General features: G+C 35.9%; 1 protein-coding gene across 1 annotated transcript in view; it reads left to right on the top strand.

Annotated features, from left to right (window-relative positions):
- The first annotated feature begins 7,100 nt into the window (after window positions 1-7,100).
- The window catches only part of LOC141401999 (uncharacterized), a 211,214-nt gene continuing 195,971 nt past the window's right edge, over window positions 7,101-22,343 (top strand). Inside the window, exon 1 of the mRNA XM_073982602.1 lies at window positions 7,101-7,847. Coding sequence (XP_073838703.1) covers window positions 7,226-7,847 — 622 coding nt within the window. The 5' untranslated portion in view covers window positions 7,101-7,225. The remainder of the gene's footprint in view (window positions 7,848-22,343) is intronic.

The following is a 22,343-nucleotide window of genomic DNA, read 5'->3' as shown; positions in this document are numbered from 1 at the left end:
AACTATATTGATGTCGTTGTATAGCAGATACAGCTCGTGGTTCATGCGACGTCGATATTCGCCGTTAACGCAGATTGGTACGTAGATCTTTCGAAGAATTTTTCTCTCAAACACGCCAAGCACTGCCTTATCTGCTTGCGCAAGTACCCAGGCTTCGGAACCATACATCATCACGTGTAGTATCAGTGTTTTGTAAAGCGTTATTTGTTGTTTGACGAGTTGTGGCTTTGTTTTTAAAGCGCTTACATAAGCCAAAGTAGGATCTGTTGGCTAAAACAATTCTTCTTTTTATTTATTCACAACTGATGTCGTTTGTTGTGTTTACGAAGTCTGTTACTACCTCAAAATTATAGGAACCAACTTCAACAGTAGGTCCGAGCTCAATGAACGCATTGCGCGTCGACACCATCCACTTGGTCTTCTCGCCGTTTACCGCCAGACCCACTTTAGCAGATTCTCCTTCAACCTTCATAAAGGTATCGGTTACTTTTGAAGTTTGCCTCTCGTATAACCTTTTCTAGCAGGGTGTAGAAAAGATCAGACGAAAGGCTGTCTCGTTGCCTAAAACATCTTTTGGTACAAAACTCTTCAAAGAGGTTCTTTCCTATTTTAACTGAAGATCTTGTGTCGGTTAGAGTCATTTGAGCTTTGCGGGGATACCAAATTCAGACATGGCTTGGAATACCTTTGAACGTAGCGGGCTTTCGAGGCTGCTTTATAATCGACATAAAGGTGGTAGGTGTCGACCTGCATCTCTTGGGTCTTCTCCAGGATTTGCCGCAGGGTAAATATTTGGTCAATGGTGAACTTGCCAGGTCTAAAGCCGCATTGGTAAGGTCCAATTATTTCGTTGACCATGGGCTTTAGTCGTTCGCATAATATCCCTGACTCTTTCTTGTAGGCGATAGGGAGAAGAAGCATACAGTATTATCTCCTGTCTTGCGGACAGGGCAGTGGATGCTCAGATTCCAATCGTCGGGTACGCGTTCTTCCTGGCAGATGGAGATAACTAGCTGATGCATACACCTTATCAGCGTGTCGCCTCCGGTATTAAACAGCTCGGCTGGTAGGCCATCAGATCCTGCTGCCTTATTATTATTCAGCCGGTTTAGTGTTTTCTTTACCTCATCTTGGCAGGGTGGTATACATTCAATACCATATTCTGGGTCTGGATCTGTGGTATCTTCGTCGATTTCGCTACTATTGGATACCAAGAGTTTGGAAAAATGCTCTTTCCATATCCTTAGCACACTATCAGTTACCAAATTACTTTGCTGGTCTCTACAGGAGGATGTGCCAGTTCCAAAGCTATCAGTTTTATGTTTTACTCTATGGTAGAATTTTCGGACTTTATTCAGTCTCCTGTACATATTGATTTGTTCACACTCCCGCTTTTCCATCTCTCTCTTTTTCCTGCGGAAAAGACGTTTCTTGCAGCTTACCGATGTCCAACTTCCGTGTTGTGTCAGTACGCACTTTGTTTGCTACGTTTAATCTGGTACGTACCTTTGCTGCAACAAGGTAGTGGTCCGAGTCTATGTTTGTACCTCGGAACGATCGTACATCCAACACGCTTGATGCATGTCTTTCATCCATCACAATGTGATCAATTTGATTTCTTGTTCTTTAATCTGGCGACAGCCAGGTGCCCTTATGAATATCGAGATGCTTAAATCTGGTACTGCTAACTCCCATGTTTCTTGCAGATACAAAGTCTATCAGCCTCATACCATTGTCAGATGTTTCACTGTGGAGACTGAATTTCCCGCCTGTTGGGCCAAAGATATTCTCCTTTCCAATTTGGCATTAAAATCGCCTAGAATAATTTTAACGTCATGGGCAGCACAACGGTCATATGTTTCTTCTAGGCGCTCGTAGAATATATCTTTGGTCTGTTCGTCCTTGTTTTCGGTTGGGGCATGGGCACAGATAAGGCTAATGTTGAAGAATTTTGCTTTTATCCGTATTGTATCAAGTATTTTATTCACTGGTGTGAAGCTGGAGACCAGATGTTTTAACTTCCGACCAACTATAAATCCGCAACCAAACTCATGCTTTGTGTCATGGCAGCTATAATAAAGTGCGTCACCTTTAGGTGTTGTTGTGTCGCCTTTCCCGTTTCATCGTATAACCTGTATGGCAGTAATATCGGCCTTGTACTTTTCAAGTACATCTGCCAGTGTATTAACTGCACCTTCTCTATAAAGAGTGCGAACATTCCAGGTTCAGATTCGCAGATAATGGTCCTTAAAATGTTTGCGGGGTTCGTAAACTTTAGATGGGTTTGTTTTTCTTTACTTTCGTTTTTTCATACAGCGCTGGTCAAGTAAATAGGTAACTCCACATTTTACACTGTGAACGAAGACGCTCCTATGAGGATAAGAGGCTCGCCAGATATCACCATTGTGACACCCTGTCTGATAAATGGCGTGTCCTGGCAACCAGTTATTTGCTTGGCTCAGACCACCTCCGTATTTTTCTGAATCCTGGAGATGCAGACTGGCAAAGGTAGTGAGCTATCCATTCCCTCATATCCTCGGATTGCTGGGAGAACATTATGCGGCGCTACATTATGCGACGACGGGACTAGCAAATAAAGCGTAATACGAACTCTGAAGACCCAAACTGCTCTCGACGTGAACAGCCTAGTAGGCGAGCAAAGGTATAGTATGAATGGCAAAGGTATAATATGAACGACGTACTCGGAGACCACCCATTCATCGCAGCCGAAAAATGCCAGTTACCAAGTAGTAGTAGTGTAAGCCCATTTAACATCAGGACGATTTAGCCGTCTCAATTCATATGGGTCCGACACACTTCCTTCTTTTTTAAAACAGTCCTAAACTTTCATAGGTATGGTTATGTTTGAAAGGCCAAGGCCTCGATTGAGTAAACCAGTTGACACTATGGGGATGCGATAAAGGGATCAGAGGGTTCTTCTCTATCCCGGCAGAGACCGAAAGGCGCGAAGTAAGTATTCCGGGACATATTGCCGCTCCCTTGGTAAAACATATACGATCACAAACACATTATTGTTGATGTGACGACCCCTAAGAATCCTCCCAGTCAATCCGATGTATATAACAGGCAGTCGTGTGATTGCCAGGTATTGAGATTGACCGGCAGCACGAAAGCTGCCCTGAAACCGCATTCAACATAGTTGCACTTTAATCCAGATTTGGGATCTTGGTGACATTTTAATAAAGGGTCGCTTCTTTTGGTGCCATTTTCTTTCATAGGGGAACGAAATGCTTCCGGAGACTCTAAAATATCCCAATATTTAGGGTCACCTCCTGCACAAAGTTGCAGGTAAATCCAGATTTTTACTGTAGATAGTCCTTGTGGTGACGTAGGGGATGGAAGATACCAAGGAACGGTCCTGACCGGTTTTAACATGACAAAGCCCAGAATTTATCTTGGTCCCTCTTTCATCGCAAATGGACACTGACCACCCCGTGGTGTCACCGGGGGAACTGCCTTTAACACCCGTTAATGGTAGTGAGCTAACATGTGCCGCGCGTTCACCCATAAGAACGTTAAAAACTTGGGCTTGGGCGTCGGGTTAGTAACCCTCACCTAGAAAAAAGCAGCCTACTATGAAAAAACGAAATAAAAGAAAAACAAACCCCTCTACAGTTGACGAACCCCGCAAACGTTGTAAGGACCATGATCTGCGAATCTGCACCTGGAATGTTCGCACTCTTTATAGAGAAGGTGCAGTTTACGCATTGGCAGATGTACTTGAAAAGTACAAGGCCGACATTACTGGCATACAGGAAATATGATGGATTGGGAAAGGAGTCACAACAACACCTTAAGGTGACGCACTGTCATATAGCTGCCATGACACAAAGCATGAGTTTGGTTGCTGATTTGTAGTTGGTTGGAGGTTAAAACATCTGGTCTCCAGCTTCACCCCAGTAAATGAAAGACTCTCTGCAATTTGATTAAAAGCAAAATTCTTCAACATCAGCTTTATTTGCGCTCATGCTCCCACTGAAGACAAGGACGAACAGACCAAAGATATATTGTACGAGCGCTTAGCAGAAACTTATGACTGTTGCCCTACCCATGACTTTAAAATTATACTAAGCGATTTTAATGCCAAAATTGGAAAGGAGAATATCTTTGGCCCAACAGTCGGGAAATTCAGTCTCCACAGCGAAACATCTGATAATGGTATGAGGCTGATCGACTTTACAGCTGCAAAAAACATTGTAGTTAGCAGTACCATATTTAAGCATCTCGATATTCATAAGGGCACCTGGCTGCCGCTAGATCAAAGAACAAGAAATCAAATTGATCATGTTGTGATAGATGGAAGACATGCATCAAGCGTATTGGATGTACGATCGTTCCGAGGTGCAAAAATAGACTCGGACCACTACCTTGTTGCAGCAAAGGTACGTACCAAATTAAACGTAGCAAACAAATTGCGAACAGACATAACACGGAAGTTGGACATCGGTAAGCTGCAATCACAACAGATAGCCACAGCATATTCCACTCAACTGGCCCAATTGATTAATCAAAGCACTCCTCGTCCCGATAACATATCAGGACAATGGCAAAACATTGGATACCAGAGACCTCCACTAAGGAATCCATGGTATGACCAGAAGTGTCGTGCTGCTACCGAAAAATGCGAAAAGAAAAATGCGGCATATAGGGCTACTTTCCAATCAGTAGCAACGCGTAGCCCACAAGAGAGGTATCGGGTGAAAAGGAGAGAGGAGAAACGTCTTTTCCGCAGGAAAAAGTGAGAGATGGAAAGCGGGATGTGAACAAATCGAGATGTACAGGAGACAGAATGAAGTCCGAAAATTCTACCAAAGAGTGAAACATCAAACTGATGGCTATGGAACTGGAACATCCTCCTGTAGAGACCAGCAAGGTAATCTGGTAACTGAAACAGATAGTGTGCTAAAGATATGGAAAGAGCATTTTTGCAAACTGTTGGTATCCAATAGTAGAGAAGTCGACGAAGATACCATAGATCCAATCCCAGAAGATGGTATTGAATGTATACCACCAGGCCAAGATGAGGTAAAGACAGCAATAAACCGGCTGAAGAATAATAAAGCAGCAGGAACTGATAACATACCAGTCGAGCTGTTTAAAACCGGAGGCGACACGCTGATAAGGTGTATGCATCAGCTAGTTAGCTCCGTCTGGCAGGAAGAACGCATACCCGACGACTGGAACGTGAGCATCCTGTGTCCCGTCCATAAGAAAGAGATGAGACTTTATGCTCAAACTATAGGGACATAAGTCTTCTCCCTATCGCCTACAAGATGGTCGAAGAAATAATTGGACCATACCAATGCGGCTTTAGATCTGGCAAGTCCACCATTGACCAGATATTTACCCTGCGGCAAATCCTGGATTAGACCCAAGAGATGCAGATCGACACCTACCACCTTTTTGTCGATTATAAAGCAGCCTTCGACAGCCCGCTAAGTTCAAAGGTATTCCAAGTAATGTCTGAATTTGGTATCCCCGCAAAGCTCATTCGGCTTTGTAAAATGACTCTAAGTGACACTAGATCTTCAGTTAAAATAGGAATGAAACTCTCCGAAGAGTTTTGTACCAAAAGAGGTTTCAGGCAAGGAGACAGCCTTTCGTGTGATCTTTTTCCTGCTAGAAAAAATTATACGAAAGGCAAATTCAAAAGAAGTGGCACAATCTACACCAACATCCACATGTTACTTGCTTATGCTAATGATATAGACATCATGGGACGATCCGTAAAGAAAGTAACCGATAACTTTATGAAAGCCGCAGGAGAATCTGCTAAAGTGGGTCTGGCGGTAAACGGCGAGAAGACCAAACTGATGGTGTCGACGCGCAATGCGTCCATTGAGATCGGACGAACTGTTGAAGTTGGTTCTTATAATTTTGAGGTAGTAATAGACTTCGTATACCTCGGCACCGCCGTAAACACAACAAACGTCATCAGTTGTGAAATAAAAAGAAGAATTGTATTGGCCAACAGATGCTACTTTGGCTTAAATAAGCACTTCAAAAACAAAGTCACAACTCGTAAAAAAAAAACAAGTAAGAACGGCGTTAAGTTCGGCCGGGCCGAACTTGTTATACCCTCCACCACAAGTTGTATTGAAGTAAAATGGAATAATTAGTTTCCATTCGTGTATGAAGAATTTCAGCCATTTCGGTGGAATATTGAGGCCACAACGTTCAAAATACCGAAAATCGGAAGGTACCGTTCTATGAGGGCTATATGAAGACATGGACCGATACCGACAAAGTTCTGGGGGAAAGTTTTATACCAATAACGTAGACTAATTACCAAATTTTAGCCATGTCGGTGTGATAATGAAGCTAAAACCTTCAAAATACCGAAAGTCGGGAGGTACCGTTCTATGGGGACTATATGAAGGTGTGGACCGATACCGACAATATTCTGGGGGAAAGTTTTATAGCCCTAAAGAAGACTACGTACCAAATTTCAGCCATTTTGATAGGATAATGAAGCTAAAACCTTCAAAATACCGAAAGTCGGGAGGTACCGTTCTATGGGGGCTATACGAAGGTGTGGACCGATACCGACAATATTCTGGGGGAAAGTTTTATACCCCTTAAGAAGACTACGTACAAAATTTCAGCCATTTTGGTAGGATAATGAAGCTAAAACCTTAAAAATACCGAAAACAAATGGATCAAATGTTCTGTAATGGGCCAGCTAAGTAAGTCCTTGTGGTCTCTATTGTAGCTGTAAAATTTTAGTCACCATACGATAATTTTCAAAATACCCGCCCAAGTGTTGTTCTTGTAATATACGAAGTGTTATGAATTTTGTTCGTGAAGAACTGTGATGATTGTATCTGTCAGTGGAATAATTTTATCCATTTTGAAAAGTGAAATTTCGAACACCTTAAAATTAACGCTGGAAATTTCCAAAACTATTTTTGTCAACTACGAAAATTCTATTTTTTCTGATTAGCGAACTGCCATTTTTACCGCATTTGGTTAATTATTTTTGGCCTAATTATTTTTTGCTTGTTATATCCCAAAACAATTTATTTGTAATTAATTTTATCTCTTTTTTTCTTTCCTTTCAGAATCCACACCACAAAAAACAATTCAACGACAATTTTAACCACCATCTCCAGTTGCCTTAAAAACAAAAAACCATTTTTATTGATTTTATTTAAAAACCTTTTTAAAATATATACAAAATAACAAAAACAAAGACCTGTCAAACATGTTTCCCCGCCTAACTGGTCAGCATCAGCAGCTGCAGCAGGATGATGATATTTTTGCTGGTGCAACGACAACAGTGCGTTCAGCATTCCCCAATTCCCGCCTAGATTCCCTTGCCAATCACAATTATCAATCACATGGACAATCACCTCCCCACGGCGCCCATCACCCGCCAGCAGCAATACCGCCGAACCCAACACAGCAGCCATCATCAACATTTGGCGGTGGTAATCATCAATTGTTGTCACCCTATGATCCAGCGATAGAAAGAGATTTTTTAGCCACCGCTAGCACAATATTCGGCGATGCAGCAGGAGCAGCGGCATCCGGTGGTGTGGAGGCCATTGCTACTGCCACAAATAGTGGCGGTGGCGGCAATAGTGGTGCAAATCTTTTACCTGCCAATGACGATGACTGGTGGTCGAATGCCATCGAAGAGGATACATTCGATTCACCGTTGGCCTTCGATGCCAGTGAGAACGGGCTGTGGAATGGACGTTTTGTGCCACCACCACCGAGACCGCCCTTTCTCGATGAGAGTGTGGCCGCCGATGGTTTGACAACCTGTGATCTATGCACATGGGCATGGCAGCGTAATGCCTATTCATTGGATGGATCGATAGGTAAGTGGGCGTTAGCCAACACCCAATTTTATTTCGTTGGCAATATCTGTATGTTATTTTTTTGCGCTTTTCTATTCCCAATATTCTGGTTAGTTGTGTTCTGTGTAATCAGTTAGACTTGTCTATTTTTGTGATAAATGAGAAGATTGTTTTTTTTTGGTGTGTTGCCTTGGCAAACTGGTCAAAGCTTTTTAGGCATTTGGAAGGAGTTGAAATTTCACTTTTCAATTTACCCAACTATGAAAAGCTGGGGAACAGCAAACATTCAACTGTATATTTTGTTACATAGAGATAGGGCTACACATGTGCTAGGATAAAGGCAAAAATTCTTTGCATTAGTGTTTGCTTTATCCAACAAATGATTTCTGCCTGCAACAAAACATAACCTCAACTATAGACAACACCATTGCCCATAGGCGGCTTTTTGTTTTATCGTTTCATACAATCGATCGAAAAATAATTTATCGCTACAATCACTGATGGCGATTTATCATATTTTGTTGTTGTTGCTGTTGCGGTTGTTGGGGTTTTGTTGTTTAGCTGGTTTTTTGGGTTTGAATGCAACTTTAGTTGGGAGTCTTCCTACTTAAACTTCAGCAGGATGATGCTGATGATAGCGGTTGAAGACAGTGATTTAAGAAGTGATATTTAATTTTAAAGAATATTTTTTGCAAGCGTTGAACATTTTTATTAATTGTAAAGCGCCCCGTTGTTTTTTGAAGAATTCTTACACATTTTAGGCCACGTTTGTGATTAAAAAAATAAAAATTTTCAAAAAATTTTTTTTCGAAAATTAAATATAGTTTAAAGAATATTTTTTTTAATTAAAAATGTTTACAGAATATTTCTTTGTTTAAATTAAAAATTGGGCGCCACCGTGGTGCTATGGTATGCACACCCGCCTTGCACGCACAAGGTCGTGGGTTCCATTCTTCGGCCAGGCAACTTCAAAATATTCACCGGTGGCAAAATACCTCTCAGTAATGTTGGCGACATTTCCTGAGTATTTATGCCATGTAAAACTTCTCTATAAAGTGGTGTCGTAAGACACGCCGTTCGGACTCGGCGATAAACAGTAGGTCCCATATCATTGAGCTAATATGAATCGGGGTGCACTCATTAATATGAGAGAAGTCTCCCCTGCCCCGTTTGGGATGTTCGTGGAACAATTGTATAATTATATATATTAAATTACAAATTATTTAGCATTTTTTACCTGAAAAATATTTAAAGTATATTTAAAAAAAAAAATAAAAATGTTTTAATTTTTTTAATGAATAAAAATGATTAAAAGTTTAAAGAGTATTTAAAAAAAATTAAAAATGTTTAAAACATATTTTTCTAAATGTTTGTGAATTTTTAAATAACTTTTTTTAATTAATTTAACAGCGTTTATTCATAAATATAAATGTTTTGTATTAAATTTTTTTTAAACAATTAAAACTGTTTAAGAAATATTTTTTAAAAAGGGTTTAAAGAATATTTTTTTAAAAAAATTAAATGTTTAAAAAAAAATAAAGAATAAAAATGATTTAAAAATTTTAATATAATTAATATTTTTAAAATGTTGGGCTCGGATCTTTAGACAATATTTTTTTTTTCAAATTTTGAGCGTGGAGTTTTAACCATATTTTTTTAAATTTTGAGCTTGGATTTTTAAATATATTTTATTTTAATTTTGAACGTAGATTTAAAAGAAAATTGTTGGAGAATATTTGATAAAAAAATTAAACATGTTTAATGTATTTTTTATAATTAAAAATGTGTACAATATATTTAAAGTTTACAGAGTATTAAAAAAAAATAAAAATTTTTAAAACATATTTTTCTAAATGTTTGTGAATTTTTAAATAACTTTTTTTATTTAATTTACCATTTTGAGCGTTAATTCCTTAATATAATTTTCTTAAATTTAAAATGTTTACAGAATATATTTTTTAAAAAAATAAAAATGTTTAAAAAAATTTAAAGAATAAAAATGATTTAAATTTATTAATATTTTTAATATTATTAATATTTTTTAGAATTTTGGGATCGGATCTTTAAACAATAATTTTCTTTAAATTTAAATTTATTTAAAAAATATAAATTTTTAATAAAATATGTTTAAAAATAGCCTTTTTTAAAACTAAAAGTGTTTGAAGAATATTTTTGAAAAATATTAAATGTTTAGAGAATATTTTTTATAACATTTTTAGTTTAAAAAAATATATATTTCTTAAAGATTTTTAATTTTGTAACCAATTTTAATTTTTTTGGATTCTTAAGTTTTTGTTTAAAAAAACAATGTTCAAAGAATTTTTAAATTTTTCAGAGTGGGTGTTTTAATATTTTTTTTTTTTAAATTTTGAGAGTGCATTTTTGTATATTTTTTTTAATTTGGTCGTGAATTTTTAAACAATATTTTTTACATTTTGATAGTGAATTTTTAAAGAATATTTTCTTTTAAATTTTGATCGTGGATATTTAAGGAGAATTTTTTTTATTTTGATCGTGGATTTTCAACGAATAATTTATAAATTTTGATCATGGATTTTTAAAGAATATTTTTTTAATTTTTGATCTTGGATTTGTTAAGAATATTTTATAAATTTTGATCATGGATTTTTTAAGAATATTTTAAAAATTTTGATCGTGTTTTTAGTTTTTTTTTTTAATTTTTATTGTGGATTTTTAATGAATATTTTTTTAAATATATAGTATATTCTTTTTAATAATATATATTTTTTTAATTGTATCGTAGATTTTTAAGGAATATTTTTTCGTTTTTAGCGTGGATTTTAAACAATTTTTTTAAAATTTTTTTTCTCGTGGATTTTTAAAGAAAGTTTATAGAATATATTTTTTTTAAATTTTTAGCGTGGGTTTTTATAGAATACTAGCGGACCCGGCGAACTTCGTCTCGCTATTAAGGAATACAATTTCATACAAAAACTCAATTTTCGATTTTTCCAATTTTCCGACTTTTCCAGAGGGATTCTCCAAAATGTTCTTCCGCAAAGACCTTCTCCTCGAAAATGCGAATAACTGACAAAAAAATTTTATAGAAATCGGCCTAGCCGTTCTCATTTTATGAATTACTATACATTTTTTACACCATTTTTATATATATATAGATTTTTTTTAATTTTTACGCGAGGATTTTTAAAGAATATTTTTTTAAATTTTGATCGTGGGTTTTTAAAGAATATTTTTTAAATTTTGATCGCGGATTTTTAAAGAATATTTTTTAAATTTTGATCGTGTATTTTTAAAGAATATATTTTATATTTTGATCGGGGATTTTTAAAGAATATTTTAAAGATTTTGATTGTGGATTTTTATAGAATATTTTTTTAAATTTTGATCACGGATTTTTAGAAAAATTTTCTGTTTAATTTTGATCGTGGATTTTTAAAGAATATACGAGTATATTTTTTTTTAAATTGATCGTATAATTTAATTTTTTTTTTATTTTTTGCGTGGATTTTTAAACATTATTTTTTTAAATTTTAGTTGTTTTAAAATAATAAAACAACAATAATGGGATTAAGCCAGACTATTTTGAAAAAAAAAAAACAAAATTGTATTAGCTATCCCAATAAAAAACGACGCCACCAATGCTATTTTTTAAATTTTTTTCTTGGGATTTTAAAGAATATTTTGTTTTAAATTTTTAGCGTGGATTTTTATAGAACATATTTTTATACCCTACACCACTATGTGGTAAGGGGTATTATGTGTTAGTGCATTTGTATGTAACATACAAAAGGAAGCGAGATAGACCCATAGTTCCTTCTAGGGATATACATAGAATCACTTTCTGAGTCGATTTATGCATGTCCGTCCGTCCGTTCGCAACATACAGGTCGCATTTGTTGACCGATTTCGCTGAAAATTGGGGAATACCATTTTTTTAGCCGTCGGAAGATCAAGTTCGAAGATGGGATATATCGGTCCACGTTTTGGTATAGCCCCTATGTAACGGTACCCCCCGATTTACGGTATTTTGACGTTTTCAGCTACATTTTCAGACCGATTTGGCTATAATTTGACATTTAGGGTTCTTAAGTGTCAATAAACATATATAACAAAACTTGTGGACATAGGTCCCCGTTTTGGTATAGCCCCCATATAACGGTACCCCCTCGATTTACGGTGTTTTAATGTTTTTAGCTACATTTTCAGACCGATTTAGCTATAATTTAACATTTAGGGTTCTTATGTGTCAATAAACTTATATAACAAAAGTTGTGGACATAGGTCCACGTTTTGGTATAGCCCCCATATAACGGTACCCTCCGATTTGCGGTATTTTGACGTTTTTAGCTACATTTTAAGACCGATATAGCTATAATTTGACATTTAGGGTTCTTAAGTGTCAGTAAACTTATATAACAAAAGTTGTGGACATAGGTCCCCGTTTTGGTATAGCCCCCATATAACGGTGCCCCCCGATTTACGGTGTTTTGATGTTTTTAACTAAATTTTCAGACCGATATAGCTATAATTTGACATTTAGGGTCCTTAAGTGTCAATAAACTTATATAACAAAAGTTGTGGACATAGGTCCACGTTTTGGTATAGCCCCCATATAACGGTACCCTCCGATTTGCGGTATTTTGACGTTTTTAGCTACATTTTCAGACCGATGTAGCTATAATTTAACATTTAGGGTTCTTAAGTGTCAATAAACTTATATAACAAAAGTTGTGGACATAGGTCCCCGTTTTGGTATAGCCCCCATATAACAGTGCCCCCCGATTTACGGTGTTTTGATGTTTTTAGCTACATTTTCAGACCGATTTAGCTATATTTTGACACTTAGGGTTCTTAAGTATCAATAAACTTATATAACAAAAGTTGTGGACATAGGTCCACGTTTTGGTATAGCCCCCATATAATGGTACTCTCCGATTTTCGGTATTTTGACGTTTTTAGCTACATTTTCAGACCGATGTAGCTATAATTTGACAGTTAAAGTTCTTAAATGTCAATAAACTTATATGACAAAACTTGTGGACATAGGTCCACGTTTTGGTGTAGCCCCCATATAACGGTTCATTTAAGTTCATATTTTCGTATAGCCCAGATACCTCCGAACTAGCTGTTAATGGCATTTGAAGTTCCCACGTTATGTACCGATTTTCGATATTTTGAAGATTCTAGCTAAATCTTTTAACCGAATAGGAGTTATTTGACATTAAAGGCTCCCATTAAAAACTGTCAACATAGGCCCATGTTTTATTATAACCCCTATATAACAGTACCCCCCAATTTCTAGCCCACCAAAAATTGTCAACATACATAGTTAGATATAGGCACCATAAAAAGGGCCTCCCGAATGAAGCATGAATGTACATAAACATTATCTGACATTTTAACGTACCCACATAAAGTTGGGGACAGGAATGAAAAGTAATTATTCTATTTTAGTTCAGAATATTTTATGGTGGAGGGTATGAAAAGTTCGGCCCGGCCGAACTTAATGCTTTTTTACTAGTTTAATTTTTAGCAAAGATTTTTAAAGAATATTTTTTTAAATTTTTTATCGTGGATTTTTAAAGGATATTTTTTTAAATTTTGATCGTGGATTTTTAAATAAAATTTCTTAAATTTTGATCGTGGATTTTTAAATAATATTTCTTAAATTTTGATCGTGGATTTTTAAATAATATTTTCTTAAATTTAATTGTGGATTTTTAATTTTGATCGTGGATTATTAAAGAATTGTTTTTTAAATTTTGATCGTGGATTTTTAAATAATATTTTCTTAAATTTAATTGTGGATTTTTAATTTGATCGTGGATTATTAAAGAATTGTTTTTTAAATTTTTATCATGGTATTTTAAAGAATATTTTTTAAATTTTTTATCGTGGATTTTTAAAGGATATTTTTTTAAATTTTAATCGTGGGTGTTTAAATAATATATCTTAAATTTTGATCGTGGATTTTTAAAGAATATTTTTCAAAATTGGACGTGGATTTTTAAAGAATATTTTTTAAATTTGGACGTAGTTTTAAAGACTATTTTTTTAAATTTTGATCGTGAATTTTAGAAAAATATTCTTTAAAAATCAACGCTCAAAATTAAAAATAGTCTTTAAATATCTCGCTCAAAATTAAAAAAATATTTTTTAAAAATTTACGCTCAAAATTAAAAAAATATTCTTTAAAAATATTAAGATTTTTTAATATTTTGTGGGTGGAACAAATGTGGGTTTTAAAAAATAATTTTTAAATTTTGATCATGATTTTTAAAGAATATTTTTTTAAATTTTCATTTTCATTTTTTAATTTTGATCTTAGATTTTTAGATAATATTCTTTGTTTGTTTAGTTTATTGTTGAAGATTCAATCTCATTTGATTGCTTAAGCTGGAGTATTCATGCCTTTTTAGCGAAAAAACCGAACTCTTTAAGTGTCTAGTATTCTCAAATAAATGAGAATCACACTTACTTTTCGGCTTTTCCAAAAAACATCAGAGCAAAATTTTTTTTTGGATAAGCAGAAAAGTGATTTTGGTTCTCATTTATTTGAGAATACTAGACACTTAAAGAGTTCGGTTTTTTTCGCTAAAAAAAGGCATCATTTCAAAAAGCTGAAAAAGCCAATTGATAATTCCCTTCGCCGGGATGAAATCATGATCAACGATCAGTAAAATTTTGCAACACTGTCAGTTCGTTTTGAAAAACATTACTCTCTGTAATAGAGGGTAATAAATGAAGTTAATGGGGGAATACTCCAGCTTAAGCAATCAAAAGAATATTTTTTTAATTTTTAATATTTTTAATTTTTTAAGAATGTGAGTTTTAAAGAATATTTTTTTTAAATTTCAACATGTATTTTTGAAGATTTTTCTAATTTTAATCGTAGATTTTTAGAGAGTATATTTTTTTTAATTTTGAGCGTAGATTTTTAAAGAATATTTTTTTAATTTTGAGCGTAAATTTTTAAAGAATATTATTTTTTAACTTTAAGCGAAGTTTTTTGAAGAATATTTTTTTTAATTCACGATCAAAACTGAAAAAAAACTATTCCTTAAAAAAATTGTATGAATGTGGGTTTTAAAGAATACATATTTTTTTAATATTTTTAGGGTGGGTTTTTTAAGAATATTTTTTTATTCTTTTGAGTGTGGATTTTTTAATAACGGGGGTTTTTAAAGAATATTTATTCAAGTGGCAACACCCTTCTTGTTGCAACCCACTGTCATTCCAAAAAACTCTACCAATAAAGGCTTATAGTTTCATTTTAACACCAGAAATAAAATAAAGAAAAAATAAGCTTTTTTTGGGAAAACTGGAAAATAAATCGCACATAAGAAAGCATAAAGTCCAAAGCCAAGAATGTGTGTTAAAGGCCAGTTGTTTGCCACTTTATATGGCAGTTTTTCTTGTGTTCTAGTGGCAGTCCACAAACTTCTTCAAGTTCTTATGCCAAACGGAAATGCTGGAAAACAAAAAAAAAACGAAAAAAGTACATCATCAAGAAAATAATTGAAAAATCTGTCGCTTATCTTTATAATCAATAATAATAAATTGTATAGAATCGATTTTTTAAGCGGAAGAATTGGATTTGGCATTGCATTTGGGAGAGGAACAAATAAGGAAAGAAAATATGTAGTAGGAAAAATAAATAATACAGTACAATTTTGGGTATGACTAGTAGGAAAATTAAAGGAAAAAAAGAGAAGCCGCTATGTACCGTTAGGACCACACGAAATTTGAACTACCATTATAAAGCAACTGTATGATGCCGGAGGTAAGGCTTATGTGTTAACAACCACTTGGAACGTTATAGTACGTTTAGACTATGAAAGATTTAGAAAATCCAAATCGACTGGATTGTTGTCATTTTCATACAAAATATGTCAAATAAATCGAGATAATGCACTTAAACATGTTATAAATGTATAGTCTAACTGGGGTTTTACCCTGGGAATAAGACAGGTTGCTATCCGCCGCTAGATCCATAGCCACAATGCGCCACATTGCCACATTTTTGACCTTGCTTACAAAGCAATAAGTCTGTAAATGGTGGAGATGTGTAGATATTCCGGCCTGCCGCCCTAAGGACTGCAAGGTGTGTCGTATTTTCATGATATTTGTGTGCATTTTGGTAGTAAGGGGGCTAAAACAGTACACTACGGTGTACCCAAAATGTTCATACCAACATCTTTTTGTTTTTTTTTTTTTATCAAATCTCTAAAAAAAATGTGATTTGATCAAATATCAGATAACAAATTTCCATCCTCTGTCTGCAACAAAAATTGATTACGCTTCCTTACATCAAGAGGCATTTATTTGAACTTTCCATTTCCATGACTTATAGACCAAAGTTAACAGCAACTCCTCGCACCTCTTTCTCGTTCTTTCTTCCAATGAAATGTTCCAAATACCATTCATAGCTTTCTGCTGAAAAAAACATTAATCATTTGCTGATTTTTTTATAGGTTAAATTGAAATGACCAACCTCTCGGACAACCCCGATTACCAATGGGGATGGCTGCCACTCATATTTCAGTGTAATTTCTAGCCTTGCATTGTGTTTGCACGTCTCCGGCAATTGTTTGTCGTCGTCTCTGCAACCAACTCTGAGGTTTAATGTCCTACAGCATGTTAACATAAATTAATTTAGTTTTAACATTCATTTTTACGAGTTGCAAAAGTTTTTTTTTTCGTGTGATGCCACCAACAACAACAAAACGTAAAAAAGTAGGCGGAAAATCTAAACAATTTTAATTTGTGCAATATTGCTTGCATTACTCTCAGCGCTTGAATGCAATAACTAAGCGAGTAGCCCATCATGGAGATCACTCCCCTAGGTTTTTTCCTTTAGTTTTCTAAACAAGCCACCATGCACAGACAGACAGAGAGACAGCATTCCATATGGGCAGATAGGCAGCAGGCAGGCATTCACCGAGCAGTTAGCCAAAGTACTAAGCTTTGAAATGTTGCTGCCGCTCTGCACTAAAGTGTCTAAGATGTTGCATGTTGCAACAATAACACAATGTATGTGGATGTTAAAGAAAATTAATAAAAATGCTAACAATAAACCACCAACAAAGAAAAATATTTTCACAAAGGAAATATGTTGTTCACAAAAAGTTAGGCAGCTATACAAATTATCTGCTAGCACATAACACATATCTTGTGGCTCTTTCACAAATCTTCTGTACATTTAGAGTATGCTGAAGAGGGCAAGATTTTCGGAAAAATCTCAGAAGCTGGATTTTTTTAACAGATGAGGAAAAATATGCCACCTTTAAAGTATAAAATTTTGTCCTGTCGAAAATTACCCTTTTTTGGAAATTGCGATTTTTAAAAGATACATTTCGACATCCCTAATCCCTGCTAAGACACACATATGCACACACTCTTCATAAGATGCCTTTTTAACGTAACTGAAATATTTGTTAACATTATTGCCAAATCGTCTCTCTTTTAATTTTTTAATAAAAGATCTAAAATGTTGCAATATCAAGAGGCAAACCACTAGCCGAACTGGAAAATTTCAGACATTGCAATGTGCATGTCTAAAAGCAATTATGAAATCGACTTCATATTTTGTACTTCTTAGAAATTAAATCATATTTGATTTATTGACATTCATTTAGATTGGACGTTTAAGAATGGTCTGGGAAAATAAATGGATGTCTTGGGAATCTGCTATGCTATATTTTATTGTATTGTAATTTTATAATTTTATGTTATATTATATTTATATTTTATAATTTATATTTTATATTAGCAGACCAGGGTCCGCGTTGCTGTCCCGTCGTATTGAGTTTTAATGGCAATTTTTATGGGGTTTATGCTTTACAATTCAAAAATAGGTATTTTATACCTCATTTCTTCGGGTTCATTGTCCAACTGAGTTATTCTTTGAGGATTTAAATTTATCAACAGATTTTGTCTGTAACCTTTTTTTTCTTTTACGGACTTTGTCGGATTTGCTGGTAAGGATTTATTATTGCCCCTCTCCCATATCTTTATCCTAAAGCTATCTTGAAAAAATGATAAAGTCGAATTCTCCCGCTTATTGAGACTTATATGTTTTTAGTTTTTCATGGCTGAAGGATCGTTCAACTTCACCATTTAAGGAAATTTGTAAATATATAGTTTTTCTTAATAGGGGAGATACCGTACTACCTTCGAAATTCATGCCTACATGTACCACGGCACATTCCACAAAATTTCATGTATGTTTTCGAGATACGAGTACTTAAAAATTGTCCGTGGTCGGAACTTCGGGCACCAAAAAAGAACATTTAATCGATAATTAATTTGTATGCCGATGCATTCATAAGTTTAGCAAATATATCGATTATAAAACAATAGGCCCCCGAAATTCACCGACAAATAAATACATAGCTTTTTGGACCACGGGACATTCTGAGCACTATCTAATATATGGCGTTTTGGACCACGAATATTCCTGAGCACTATCTGAAAATTTCATGAAATTAGGTTCAGAAGTTTTGAAAAAAAAATGTATTGAAAGGTGTGGGTGTGGCCATCAGTTTTCAAGATATAACATATTTAAAAAAGTTGGCGTGGTCGGGTATTTTGGCTCCCAAAATTAATACTTCCCACCACATCTGAAATTCATAAAGTACACATTGCCACGGCAGACTTTGAGAAATTGATGTCGAATGTATTTAAGGTATCTTCAGAATTTCGTGGCTCTTTTTGGACATTTGAACTTGCCGACAAAAATGTGGATTAGGCACTGCACTAAGACACAAATGTTGAGCTTTTGTAGGGAAGGTACCCTTAGGGAGGACCGATATGGACCATTTTAGAAGTTAAACTAAATTTTAACAAAATATTAGGAGATCCAAATTTTGGACCAAATTTGTTGCCCCCTTATGTGATATCGTCCTAGAATTTTAGTGAAATTTTTAAATATTGGGGGAAGTACCGGAAGTTGTGGACCGGTATAGCCCATGAAACTAAGTTTGGATAAAATATGACGAAAACCAAATGTTGGACCAAAACGGTTGAACACTTCGAGAGTTATCGTGCTCTCCGACCGCCACATATGGTGACATAGGGATTTTTTACACCTTTCGGGCAGTTTTCCTAAGAAATATGGACTTACCCCTGAAAAACTTCTTACCGTCGTAATGGAGGTAGCGAGTGCAAATCGCTTCAACAAAAGTCAAAGTGATTCGAGAGCAGGTCTTAAAGTGAACATATCCGAAATTGTGTGTGAGAGGTACCAGAAGGAGTAGACAAATATAGTCCATATTCGAACCTGATCCATATCTGGTAGATATATTAGGATGTGCAAAGCATGGATTACATAGGTTACTCCCATCAACAGTTATCGTGCGCACAATTTTTCCGAACATTTTTGAACTTTTGTGGGGGAGGTACCTGAAGGAGTGAACCGGTATGGCTTATCTTCAAATTTACACTATGTTTGGACAAAATATTACGAAGGCCAAATTTTGGACCGAATCGGCAGATCCGTTCGAGAGTTATCTTGCGCTCCATCCACTACACACGGTGTTATAGGGGCTTTTTGCATCTTTCAGGCTATTTTCTCAGGATGTATGGACTTGCCCCTGATGAAACTTGTACCGTCGTATGGAGAGCAATGAATACAAGTTGTTGCAACCAAAATCAAAGCGATTCGAGAGCAGGTCCTAAAGTGAACTTTTTCGAAATTTTGTGTGGGAGGTACCCGAAGGAGTGGACCGATTGAGTCCATTTTGGAACCTCATCTAAGTTTAGTAGAAATTTCACGATGTGCAAAGTAAGGGTCAAATCGGTTACTTCACTCAAGAGTTATCGTGTGCACAAATTTTCCGAACATTTTCGGGGGAGGTACCGGAAGGAGTGGACCGTTATAGCCCATCTTCGAACTTAAACTAAGTTTGGAAGAAATATTACGAAAACCAAATTTTGGATCGAATCGGTTGATCCGTTCGAGAGTTATCCAGCCAGCCAGACAGACGGACGGACATTGCTCAATCGACTCCAAATTGTCTGAAACACATTTCGTCCAAACGTACTTGGGGTCTAAAACCATTATTTCGATGAGGCACAATTTGCCCTTATGAAAGTGTATCTACCCTCGTTAGCATAAATGCTGAGGGTATAATGATTAGTTTCCTTTCGTGTATGACTTAATACCAAATTTCAGCAATTTCGGTAAAACAATGTGAGGCACGTCGATCTATACCGACAAATTTCCGACGGAATATTTCGGTAAGAGAATGTGGCTAAAACTTAAAAAATACCGCAAATGAAGAAGTACGCTTCTATGGGGATATAGGAAGACCTGGACCTATACTGATAATACTGTTCTAGAATATTTTATAACCTCTTGGAAGACTAAATAACGAATTTTAGTCATTTCGGTGGGATATTGATCGAAACGTGGACCTATACCGACGGATTTTAGACGGAAATGGGGCAATATGAAGGCGTGGACCTGTACAGACATATACCTGGGGAACAGTTTTGTATCACTATTTCGGTGGCATATTGAGGCCACAACGTTCTATGGGGCTATATGAAGGCGTGGACCTATACCGACAAATGTAAATGGGAAGGTTGAGTACCCCCAACGAAGTTTCAATACCAAATTTCATCTATTTTGGGGTAATATTTAGGCCGCAACCTTCAAAATATCGAAAATCGGGAGGTACAGTTCTATGGGAGCTACATGAAGGCGTGGACCTACATATACCGACAAATTTAGAGGGGGAAGTTTTATACTCCCAAAAAAAAGTTCTATGGGGGCTATATGAAGGCGTGGACAGATACCGACAAAATTCTGGGAGAAAGTTTTATACCCCCGACGAAGACTATGTACCAAATTTCAGCCATTTCGGTGTAATAATGAAGCTAAATCCTTCAAAAAACCGAATATCGGGAGGTACCGTTCTATGGGGGCTATATGAAGGCGTGAACCTATACCAACAATTTTCAGGTGGAAAGTTCTATACACCCAACGATAACTAAATACCAAATTTCAGCCATTTTGGTGGGATAATGAAACTAAAACCTCCAAAATACCGAATATAGGGAGGTGCCGTTCTATGGGGGCTATATGAATGCGTGGACTTATACCAACAAATTTCAGGTGGAAAGTTTTATACACCCAACGATAACTAAATACCAAATTTCAGCCATTTTATAGGATAATGAAGCTAAAACCTTAAAAATACCGAAAATCGGGAGATACCGTTCTATTGGGGCTATATCAAAACGTGGACTGATATATCCTATTTTCAATACCAACCATCCTGCAAGTACTAAAAACGTCTGTACCAAATTTTGACTCTCTATCTTTAAAATTGCGAGCTGTATGAAGGCGGGTATAAAAACGAAAAGTGCAAATATGTGCATAATGTTTCGATGGAAATTGGTAAAAAAAACTCTTCCCTTTTTATGATACCCACTTACTAAACAATAAACGTATATATTTTTGCACAACTACACGCAATAGACTCCTACAACTACACGCAATAGACACCTACTGACACTATTTAGTGTAAATTAATACAACGGTTTTTTTCGATTTTTGGCCAGGTTTTTCGGAAAATCGGCCTCTGTGCAATGACTTTAACTTCGTCATTACTTTCTGTTAATGAGCGTAATGTATTTCAAAATTTGACTGTTTGCTACCAATATCATGATTTCATCCGGCGAAGCGAATTATCAATTGAGATTGAAACTTCAACCAAAACAAAACAAACATTTTATAACAGTGTTGATCTAGGGTTCTCTCCTATATTGTTGGACCTCTCTCTCTAAAGCATGAATATCCTTCCTGATATGCCTGAATGTGTCGGGCCTAGCCAGCAGATGGCGATTGGGATGGCCCTCACGGCAACACCCAAGCATGTACTGCAACGAAAGCATCTTATTGTGTTGCTTTACTGGAAGAATCTTTGCCTCCTCATGTAGATGGTCCACTGAAGACTTGAGGAGGCACCCTCTTGCTGTTCTCAGAGTGCCATTCTGGCAGATTTGAATCTTTTTCCAATTCTTACCACAGACCGACCTATCGCGTTATATGTGGTCAACAAGGTTTCTTTATCTGCACCCCAAGTGCTGTGGGCTAGGTACTTGAGGAACTTGTTCCTACTTTTCAGTTTGTCGCAGATTGTCGAATGTGACCCTTAAACTTTTGGGCAGTTTGTGGTCAGAATTCTGCTACCGTCGACCACGACATTCAATTCTCTTCCAAACTTTGTGGCGGAAATCTGCATATTCCTCGAATGGAAAAAGGTGGTAAGGTCGGTTAAATAGTTGTTCAGTCTCTCACAGATGTCATCAGGATAGGTACCTGACTCCAGGATCGTGCAATCATCCGCATACGTTACGATCTCGATGCCATCTGGAGGGGGCGGAATACAGGAGAGGTAGAGGTTAAACAGTTCCGGAGATATCACCCCACTTTGGGGAACTCCCTGTTTCACTCTACGGGGTTTGGACTTCTTGTTCCTGAATTCCACTATCCCACGGCAGCGGGTTCTTTCTTACCGGATTGTC

This window comes from Musca autumnalis, unplaced genomic scaffold (assembly GCF_047663935.1).
Source record: "Musca autumnalis isolate F117 unplaced genomic scaffold, ASM4766393v1 scaffold_4, whole genome shotgun sequence".
Classification (NCBI taxonomy): Eukaryota; Metazoa; Arthropoda; class Insecta; order Diptera; family Muscidae; genus Musca; species Musca autumnalis.
This window is presented reverse-complemented; position numbering and strand designations above follow the sequence as displayed.